The following is an 11052-nucleotide window of genomic DNA, read 5'->3' on the forward strand; positions in this document are numbered from 1 at the left end:
TATATATGGGGAAGCAAAAATAGCTTAGCGGTGCTCCAGGAGCTCAAACTCAGTGTGTTTATACATCCTGTGTCTGCAACATCCTGAGTGGCAACAGACCTGGTCCTAAAGTGTTAAGAAAAATAGTTGTAAAGAAAGTTCAGTCCCACCAGTAAGAGTGTAATTCCAAATCTCAGTGAGATCAGTAGACAGCGATTTTGACTCTTAATTGTCATGTTGGTCTGCAGGTACAAGTCTTATTTTATTTAAAATATCTTAAAAGAGTTATTTTCTTTTCCAAAAAGAGGAGTATTTGGGGATGGAAAGGACTTCTCCAGTCTTTCTTTTTTTGGTTGGACTTGTGGTTGGAAACCGAAGAGCTATGGGCATGCAGAGAGGAGTAAACCTCATTTGCGTGTTCATGCCCCCATCAGTTATCCAAAAGTTTACATACAGCTTTAACTTTCCCAGCAAAGCTTCCGTGCTCTTTAAATATAAAATCACCATTTTTGTTGCACGGCGCACTATGCTGCTGCAGACCGTTGCAATTTGTAACCACCGTGATGGATACTCACCATTGACAACTTCACTGAACTCGCCAGGAGGAGCCTGTGAGAGAATGCTGCTCAGGATGTTAATCTGAAAAAGCAATCAACATTACAAAATGTAGTAGCTACAATTTCACATGGTGAGAGTCATTCCATATCATTAGTGCAATGCACTGGAATAAAGGTGAACATTATCAATTTGGGAATGCAGTCATTGATTGTGTTAATGCCTAACTGGTTGGAGCCCAAACCTAAACTGATAGTAAAAGTATAAATCTGCCTTGGATTGAGGAGTGGTCGAGGAGCCACACACCCCCCCCCCCCCCCCCCCCACCCCCCCACCCCTGCCCCTCAGTGACAGAATTCATTGGAAAAGAGGACACTGCAAGTTGAACTAATTCAAATTTTCCAGATTATTGAAGGAATTAACAAGTTTGATGGTGGCAAATCGTTAACTTTGATGGTAACTATGGATTTAAAAAACAATGATGAAATGTGAAACTTTGGAAGATGGGGCTACCACAGACAGTGAGCTAAAACCTCCAGTATTGAGGAATGGAGTTCTGGGATAAGTTACTGAAAAGGTTAAAGAATTGAACAAAGGCAATTAAACCTATTTTTGTCAATGGCTTTTTACCTGCAGTGCACAGATTACATGCAGTGTCTGGAACTCGGCAAGTTAGAGGAGGGGTGTGCACAGCAGGAAATCGTTGAGGCCCGAAAGTGATCCAGCAATAAATGGAGAAAATGGGAAGGCAGAGATCAGCCATAGATAGTGGCATGTCAGTTCAGAAGGAACTCATTGAAACTACTTTTACTGATAAGAGTTTGGGAGAACAAAGTGGTTGAAATTTCCAGCAGCATCATTTGACATTCAACTGCAAAGGAGCTGCAACGCCACCCAACTCAGCAGACCAGGGTGGAGGGGTGGATGTGCAGGAACTGGAAAAGGTGCACCATGGAGAGCACCCATGTACAGCTGAATGTATGAGTACTTGGCTGAAGGCTGACAGATTGAAGAAGGCACAACTGGCTCTACAGGTTGAGGGTCAACTCCTTGACCTTTGTGGAGCAGCAGTGCCTGTGAAGGCAGAAGGTCTAGAAACAGGTGGTTGCAAGCTCTGTGCCTTTTTGCAGAAGAACCTGAGACCAGAAGGAGCAGTGGTGGATGCTCAATGCTCATCGTGCTCAAGGAGACTGTAACGCTGAATTTCTTTGCATCCGGATCATTCCAGGGGTAGGCTGCTGACATCTGCAGGATCTCGCAATCGGTTTCACTCAGGTGATGGATGCCTCGAATACGAGGCAATGAGATGAAATGGATGCTATCGGTCAGACCCAGAGGACAGGCAGCTTTCACCTATGTGGCAGGATTCCCTCCGATATAAACTGAGTCCATGTGGCATCAGATCAGCCAGGTGTGTTCATAAATAGGAAGAGATTCCACTCCTTCAACGCACAACTGATTTGCGACCAGTGCAAAAGGATCCTGCAAATGTGCGCAAGGTCCCCAGGTAGCTGCCATGATGCAGTCACACTGAATCAGTCCCAAGTGCCTCAACTCTTCAGCCCACCAATAATTCCTAGATGGATGGTCTCTGGACGGCAGTAACTGTCTGCTGAAGTCATGGCTCAAACATTTATGTAGGAACCCTACCACAGAGGCACATGAGAGAGCCAACTATTGTAATTTGATGGCTGGGACAACCGTTATGTAGGCCATTGGTTTGTTGATATTATGGTTCTGTCTGATCTAGGAGCACCCTCCAGTATGTTTGTAGAAAGGTCCATCGTAATATGGTGGTGTGCTGCATTCTGTACAACCCAGCACTGCAGAGAAAACTGGAACTGGCACCGGAGAAAGATGTTGGATTGGATTGGATTTGCTTATTGTCACGTGTACCGAGGTACAGTGAAAAGTATTTTTCTGCGAGCAGCTCAACAGATCATTAAGTACATGGGAAGAAAAGGGAATAAAAGAAAATACATAATAGGGCAACACAAGATATACAATATAACTATATAAGCACTGGCATCGGATGAAGCATAGAGGGTGTAGTGTTAATGAGGTCAGTCCATAAGGAGTCTGGTGACAGTGGGGAAGAAGCTGTTTTTGAGTCTGTTCGTGCGTGTTCTCAGACTTCTGTATCTCCTGCCCGATTGACGAAGTTGGAAGAGTGAGTAAGCCGGGTGGGCGGGATCTTTGATTATGCTGCCCGCCAGATAGGATGCTTTCTATGGTGCATCTGTAAAAGTTGGTAAGGGTTAATGTGGACATGCCGAATTTCCTTAGTTTCCCGAGGAAGTATAGGTGCTGTTGTGCTTTCTTGGTGGTAGCGTCAACGTAGGTGGACCAGGACAGAGTTTTGGAGATGTGCACCCCTAGGAATTTGAAACTGCTAACCATCTCCACCTCGGCCCCATTGATGCTGACAGGGGTGTGTCCAGTACTTTGCTTCCTGAAGTCAATGACCAGCTCTTTAGTTTTGCTGGCATTGTGGGAGAGATTGTTGTCGATACACCACTCCACTAGGTTCTCTATCTCCCTCTTGTATTCTGACTCATTGTTATTCGAGATTCGGCCCACTATGGTTGTATCGTCAGCAAACTTGTAGAACACTCACCATCCTCAGAGGAGGAGGAGAAAGATGCCGATTGTCAGGTACAACATGTCAGTTCAGAGGCCCCGTTGATGTCCATGCCCATTAACTTGCATAGCAGGGAAGTCTGCGATAGTGCCATCCAGGCAAGGTTCACCCTGAGTGTCAGGCATTCAGTAATACACTATTAGCTTCCGGGACTTTGTGGCAGCAATTATGACCATTCCCAACGTAGAAATTCCCTCGCGTCAAGTAAATCCAAGCTACTGCCCCACCCATTCATAACAATGTGACCAATCACATTCAACATGTTCACATCCATCCATTGTGTAATGAGGCACTAAGAATGACATAAGGCAAAAGTGGTGGCCAAGTAAAATAATTTAATTTGAATAGGATTATTTATCATGATAGTGTAATGAAAGAAGTCCCATTGTGTAATTAAGAGCGTTTTTGTGTTCTCTGCCTCGTACTCTTACGTGGCTGGACCAAACTTGGAAGAAGCCAGTTTATTCCTCTGCTCCATTGAATGAGATGCCCGTGTCACGTGTCCTCAAGGTTGCAGTGCTTGTGAAGACCCCAGCACAGGCTGGCATACCTGCACCAACGTATGGGTAGCCTCAATCATAGGGGTAGGCGCAGTGTTAGGGGCTATATCAGAGAGACTGAGGCGTCGACTACAAATCCGGGGAGTGGGTGAGGGATCCGGTTGCCTTGAGGAGAGCCTCCATTGCCATTAATCCTGCCTTCCTCTGCCCTTTCAGGATGCACCTGCATTTTCCTGATAACTTTAGATGAGCACCTAGTTGGGTTTGCCATGCTCTTCTGATCCATCTCTGCATGAATTAGGAATGGACAAAAAATGCTGACCTTGCGAGCAAATTAATTTTGAAAAAAGATTGGAGATTAGATTTAAGCAGTTTCTCCAGTTGGACAGGGGTATCCATTTGCTGGCAAGGTCAGCATTTGTTGTCCATCCCTAATTGCCTGTAAACTAAGTGGTAATTTCAGAGGCAATGAAGAATCAACCACATTGCTGTGGGTGTGGAATCACATGTAGGCCAGACCGGGGAACGACGGCTGTTAATTCTCAGTCGCTGACTATATTGGATCAAGAAGACATTGCCCAGTAGGGCAATGGACAGGTACGAGGATAGGGCAGGAATTAATATAAAAAGTTCAGCCATAGTCTCACTGAATGATGGAGCAAGTTTAATGGGCCACATGGCTTATTCCTGCTCTAATTTTTTTAAGAACCTCACAAGATATTGGTGCGCAGGTTCGGAGGTATGGAAAGGGATAGTGCTGGGGGATGGAGCACAGGATGTCCTTATATGCCGATGATTTGTTATTATACGTGTCAGAACCGAGTGTGTCCTGGCCCTGATGGAATGCATCCCAGGGTACTGAAAGAGATGGCTGGAGTAATAGCACATGCACTGGCGGTAATTTTCCAAAATTCACTGAACACTGGGGCAGTCCCAGAGGATTGGAAAACAGCAAATGTGACGCCACTGCTTAAAAAGGGAAGTAGACAAAAGATGGGGAATTATAGACCGGTTAGCTGAACTTCTGTCGTGGGGAAGATGCTTGAGTCTATTATCAAGAAAGAGATAGGAGGGCACCTCGATAGAAATTGTCCCATTGAACGGACGCAGCATGGATTCATGAAGGGCAGGTCATGCTTGACGAATCACTTGGAATTCTATGAAGACATTTCGAGCAAGGGGACCTCAAAGGGGACCCAGTGGATGTGGTGTACCTAGATTTCCAAAAGGCCTTTGACAAGGTACCACACAAGAGGCTGCTGCATAAGATAAGGATGCATGGTGTTAAGGGTAGAGTACTAGCATGGATAGAGGATTGGTTGTCTAACAGGAAACAAAGAGTGGGAATAAATGAGTGCTATTCTGGCTTGCAATCAATGACGAGTGGTGTGCCTCAGGAATCTGTGTTGGGACCACAATTATTTACAATTTATATAGACGATTTGGAGTTGGGAACTATGTGTAAGGTATCTAAGTTTGCAGATGACACGAAGGTGTGTGGCAGAGCAGGCTGCTGTTTGGGGGTTTGGTGGGATGATGGGATTGTTGTTTATATGGGGATTGACATTGCATTCGTTACTGCTTATTGTTTATTAGTGGGTGTAAATTTGAGAGAAAATGTGAAAAAGGAGAATAAAAATATTTCTTTAAAAATGTATATTGGTGCGCAATGTAGATAGTCAGGGGAAGTGTGTTAATTGTGAAGGTGAGCTAACGAAGAAGTCATTACTATGTGTTTAACACAAGAAATTCAAGCTGGTTCTTTAAACATCACAACAGAGCTCCTTACGGTCACTGTGGACTACATAATAAGCTGGGATGATTAAAACTGTCACCATCACTAAATCAAATAGAGAATGGAATTTAGCTCTTACTTTTCTCTCTCTTGAGATGGTTGGCAGATGTTTTGCCATCTCCTCCGAAATTAATCTTGTTTCTAAGACAAAAGCCGATGGCAGGTAATTTCAAACCACAACAGTCAGAGGTTCCGGGTGTTCTGGAGCTGAAGAGCAACAAGATTCCATAGCACGGGCCGTACCACCCCCCCACCCCCCCTATTGTGAGTGCTGAATTACACACAGCACGTGGCATTGGGCAGTGCCATTCTGAAATAGGTGTGGTGACATGTGAAATTAACAAAGAGGAAGGAAACTAATTGATCCACCAAACCAGCTCCGCACCCATGGTGTCAGCTGCGTCATTGCTAGATCCTTCTTAGATTTACAGTTATCCCACTGTATCTTGTTGTTTTTGTCATCAGGTCATTCACACAGTGCTTTGTGGGAGCTTGCTGTGCATAAAACTGGCTGCCATATTTCCCATTACATTTCGAAAGTGCTGCATTGGCTACAGTGCGTTTGGACACCTGGAGTCTTGAAAGATGCTATTAGAAACATATACAATCATAGAATCCCTAAAGTGCAGAAGGAGGCTATTTAAGCCCACCGACCCTCTGAAAGAGTATATATATGTTCATGTTCATTCTTTACAGTGGGGTGGTGGTGGCAGGAGGATCAGAAGAAATGGGTAGTGGAGAGGGGGTGCTTTGGACATCAGGACCATCAGGCATCAGCAGACACTAAGGGCGCGATTCTCCGCACCCGCGGAAAATCGCGATGTCGGCCATGAAAACACCCGACTTTTGCGACGGCCCGACACGGCCCAGTTCCCGACGTATTCATGTCCGGGAAATGGGCTAGGAACGCGGCCGCATCAATCACGTGCGCGATGATGCCGGAACGCGGCGACGACACGAACACGCCCACGTGACGCCGCCCGCGCCGTAAAAAGGCGCGGGGAGCACAGAAACTAGGCCAAGATGTCGGAGCTCAGGAGAGCAGCCCCGCGATTCGTGGAGGCTGACGTGGAGACGCTGCTCGAATCAATCGAGCAGAGGAGGGGCATCATCTGCCCACATAGAGGGCATCGCCACCCTGCCAGCGCGGTGCGCCAGGCCTGGCGTGAGGTGGCTGCTGCTGTCAGTGCTGTGGAGCAGACCCCTCGCTCTGCAGACCAATGTCTGAAGAAGATGCACGACCTCAACAGGGCTGCCAGGGTAAGTGCCAAGAGGGTGCCCCCGGGTCACAACCATCCCTCCCCCCTTTACTTCATCACCCATCTACCCCCCCCCCCCCCCCCCCCCCCCCCCTCCCGGCACGGGGAGTGGAGGGGGATTGGGGAAGAGTGAGTTGAGGGTGGTTCACAAAGTAGTCACAGACCCAGCGCTCTGGCCCCCGTGGAGAGATGCAATGGTCTTATTTCAACTTGACCCCTAAACCGTGCCAGTATCTGAACGGACTGCTGATACCTGCCGTATTGTAATGATCTACCTATGCCCTCTCCCCCAACAGGGCAAAACCGCTCACAACACTCGTGAGCGGAACAAGACTGGAGGGGGTTCGCCCATCCTGCACCCCCTCACCACGTTTGAGCAGAGGGCACTAGACCTTGTTGGGGGATCTGCCTCCCGGGAGATCGCGCAATGCGAGGTTGGCGGAGCTGCAACAAGTGAGACAACCCTGCATGACAAACACCCCCCTCCCCCATCCTCTGTCCCTTCACACCCTGCCCACTTGGACACCTCCCCCATCCTCTGTCCCTTCACACCCTGCCCACTGGGACACCTCCCCCATCCTCTGTCCCTGCTCACTGGGACACCTCCCCCATCCTCTGTCCCTTCACACCCTGCCCACTTGGACACCTCCCCATCCTCTGTCCCTTCACACCCTGCCCACTGGGACCGTCCAGCGCCCGGCCGAGCGTATCTAAATAACCCGTTTCATTCTCTTCCCTAGGACGTGATGCCGAACGACCAGGGCCGTCTGCCTCCAGGCGGACACAGGCATCTGCCCCCACCTCATCCAGGGCAGCACGACAGAGGGTGCCCGATCAGCGGGGAGTCCCATCCTCCCCAACCGAATCTGTGGAGCAGGACGCCCAGAGGGCGGCGAGAGAGCAAGAGAGAGAAATGGCCCGCGAACGCCCTGCGGCCTCTCAGCGGGCCGATGACATAGAGGAGGCGTCCACCCAAGACGACCTCGAGCTTGCGGCACTGCTATCTCCCACACCATCCACCATCCCAGAGACACTCACCCCGGCTGGCCTATTTAGTGATGATGCTCCTGGGTCACAGTCTGGGTCGCACATCACAGCTGAGCAGGTACAGCAGGTGGAGGTCGGAGCAGCCAAAGGCCCGGACTGGCGGAGGGCAGGCCAGGCCCAGCATGCAGCTGGCTCCCAGATGTTTTCCGAGTTCCTGGACTTTCTCAACCCACCCGCACAGCCGATGCATCAAGAAACCCAGGGACACAATGACGGGATGAGGGCTGTCTTCCAGACTCTGCAGACGCTGTTAGAGGAGTCGAACCGCGTCCAGGGAGCAGGGAGTGATGCCACTCATGGCAGCAACCCAGGCCGACACCGCACGGGTGGCATCCGCGGTGGAGGCAATGGGTCAGGTTATGCAAGGCGTTGGGCTTAATGTGCACGCGTCATCCTCGGCCCTGGACAGGGTTGCCCTCTCACAGGCAGCAATGCGCCAGAGCCAACACGACATTGGCGGCGCGCTGCGGGCCTTGGCCGAGTCTCAGCAGGTCATGGCCCAATTGCAGCACGCCATGGCACAGTCACAGCAGTCGATGGCACAGTCCCAGCAGTCGATGGCACAGTCCCAGCAGTCAGTCGCGGAGAGCATCAACCGCCTGACACATGTGCTGGATGGCGTCGTGCACTCACAGGTTGAGATCGCACAGTCTCTGGCGGGAATGTCTAACTCCCTGGACTCCATCTCTGCAAACCTTCGGATCCTGGTGGATACCGTTGCAGGCCTCCAGGACTGGCAGCGCCAGGTGTCGGTGGTGCGACAGGGCACCTCCCCGCTCGCACCTCTGTCCCAAAGTGAGGCCCGGGGGCCTCCGGGCTCCCCGAGGGAGGAGGAGGTTTTGGGGCCCGTCCCATTAACTCCATCACGGGACGTCCCGGAATTCTGGCCTCCCCCGTCCCATCCCTGGTGCATCGGGTGGGCAGCAGGCACAGCAGGGTGGCACAACGTCACCCGAGACGCCCGCAGAGCAGCCTGGCCCATCAAGGCCGGGTCGCTCCAGGAAACGCTTGGCCAAGGAGAAACGAGTCGAAGGAGGCGATTCGCAGCAGTCCTCCTCCACTCCTGCTGTATCATCTGGGGAATCACTTAGACGTAGTGGTAGGGCCCGTAAGGCAACAAAGAGAGACACTGAGTAAGTTGGCACGGGTGAAGGGCACAGTTTAGTTGTAGGGGCTAGGGCACCTGTAAATTATTGTTCACATTAAACGCACTGTTCCACCTTACTTGTAATACCGTGTGATTGTTCCACAGCCACAGGAATCGTGATGGTGACCGAGTGTCGCTGGGGTTGATGAGCGGTGAAACTTCGGTGCCGGGTGTGCAGTCCGTTCCCCCCCCACCCCCTGCGACAGCTAGCCCACGCGGGCACGTGATGGAGTGTCCGTGACGAACTCAGCGGCCACCAAAGTGGATGGTTCAGCTATTGCCATGGGTCAGACTCTCTCTAACGATTCTGAGCTCACAGCTCTTCGCAGAGCGGGCTGTCATCATTCCACATGGCACTGATCACACCCGCTGACACAGCCATCAATGGTATGCCATACCGTCTGGACCCAGTCGTAAGGGTGATGTCGAAGTGGAGCAGTGTACACTGAGAGGGGGTGGGGGGCTGTGGTGGTGGCAGTTGTGTGTTGACCCTCTGCACGACTAGCGATGCAGGTGGTGGTTTGGTGTTCAGCGGGGACGTTGCATGCGACGCGTGAACCGTGCTGCCACCAAGGCGTCGCGTGCTCGCCGGGTCCGTCGTGCCGCCTCCTGGACATCACCAGCACCTGGGTCGTGTCTGCGTGCTGCGCCCGCCGCTCCGCCAGCCTGCTCCTCCTCCTCCTCCTCCTCTGTGCTGGCACCACTGCCACTAGCTTCTCCCTCCGCCTCCTGCAGCAGATCATCTCCCCTCTGCATCGCGATGTTGTGCAGCGCACAGCAGACTACAACAATGCAAGCGACCCTGTCGGGCTGGTACTGCAGGGCCCCTCCGGAGCGGTCCAGGCACCTGAATCTCATCTTCAGGAGGCCAAGGCAGTGCTCCACCACACCCCTGGTTGCTGCATGGGCCTCGTTGTATCGGGTTTTCGCATTGGTCTGAGGCCTCCATATAGGCGTCATCAGCCAAGACCTCAGCGGATAACCCCTGTCGCCTAGCAACCAGCCCCTCAGCCAGGGGGGGGTTCGTCCCTCAAACATCGCAGGGAAGGGCAGCACGGTGGCCTAGTGGTTAGCACAACCGCCTCACGGCGCTGAGGTCCCAGGTGCGATCCCGGCTCTGGGTCACTGTCTGTGTGGAGTTTGCACATTCTCCCCGTGTCTGCGTGGGTTTCGCCCCCACAACCCAAAAATGTGCAGAGTAGGTGGATTGGCCACGCTAAAATTCCCCCTTAATTGGAAAAAATAATTGGGTAATCTAAATTTAAAAAAAAAACATCGCAGGGATGTACGACTGCGCCAGTATGTAGGAGTCATGCACACTCCTTGGGAACCTTGCACAGACGTTCATTAACGTCATGTGGGGGTCGCATACCACCTGGATATTCATGGAGTATGTCCCCCTCCTGTTTGTGAACACCTCCCTGTCCCCTGCAGGCGGGCGCATGGGGACGTGAATACAATCGATTGCCCCCTGCACCATCGGTATCCCGGCCATGCTGGCAAATCTACGAGCTTGTGAATCTTGACTTGCTCGGTCCTCGTGAAAGGTGATGTAGCGGTCCCCGATGGCATAGAGGGCGTCGGTCACATCCCGGATGCACCTGTGGACCGATGACCTGGAGATCCCGGAGAGGTCCCCGCTCGGAGACTGGAAGGAGCCGGTCGCATAGAAGTTAAGAGCGACCGTCACCTTGATGGCAACCGGGATCGCGTGTCCTCCCCCCGTTCCACGTGGGGCGAGGTGCGCCACGAGGTGACAGATATGTATCACCGTCCGCCTACTCAGCCACAGTCTCCTCCTGCAGGTGATGTCCGTCATTGTTAGGAAAGAGATCCGGACACAGTACACCCTCGGCCTTGGTCGTCGCCTCTGGTGCCGTGGCTGCACCCTCACTCTCTCCTCCTCCTCCTCCCCCTCCTCCTCCCCCCCATGCTGCTCGACGACTGGCAACTCCTCAGCCCTTTCCTCTGCTGCTGCAGCTGGCCCTGCATCCACTGCGGATTGTGGCTGTGGATGCTGCAGCATCTCCAAATGCAGTGCAGCAGCCCCAACCACTGCGCAGAACATAGCCGTTCTGTTCGCAGACATTGTGCTAACCTACAGAAGGGTGGTGGGGGGCAGAGAAACG

The 11052-nt window shown here is 51.7% G+C and overlaps 1 protein-coding gene across 1 annotated transcript in view; it reads right to left on the reverse strand.

The window, feature by feature from the left end:
• Positions 1-5653, reverse strand: part of LOC119973135 (F-actin-capping protein subunit alpha-2-like) — a 50387-nt gene extending 44734 nt beyond the window's left edge. Inside the window, exons 1-2 of the mRNA XM_038810731.1 lie at positions 5550-5653; positions 555-618 (exon numbers count right to left, since the gene is read on the reverse strand). Coding sequence (XP_038666659.1) covers positions 555-618; positions 5550-5588 — 103 coding nt within the window. The 5' untranslated portion in view covers positions 5589-5653. The remainder of the gene's footprint in view (positions 1-554; positions 619-5549) is intronic.
• Between the last annotated feature and the right edge of the window lie 5399 nt (positions 5654-11052).

This window comes from Scyliorhinus canicula, chromosome 11 (genome assembly GCF_902713615.1).
Source record: "Scyliorhinus canicula chromosome 11, sScyCan1.1, whole genome shotgun sequence".
NCBI classification, from domain to species: Eukaryota; Metazoa; Chordata; class Chondrichthyes; order Carcharhiniformes; family Scyliorhinidae; genus Scyliorhinus; species Scyliorhinus canicula.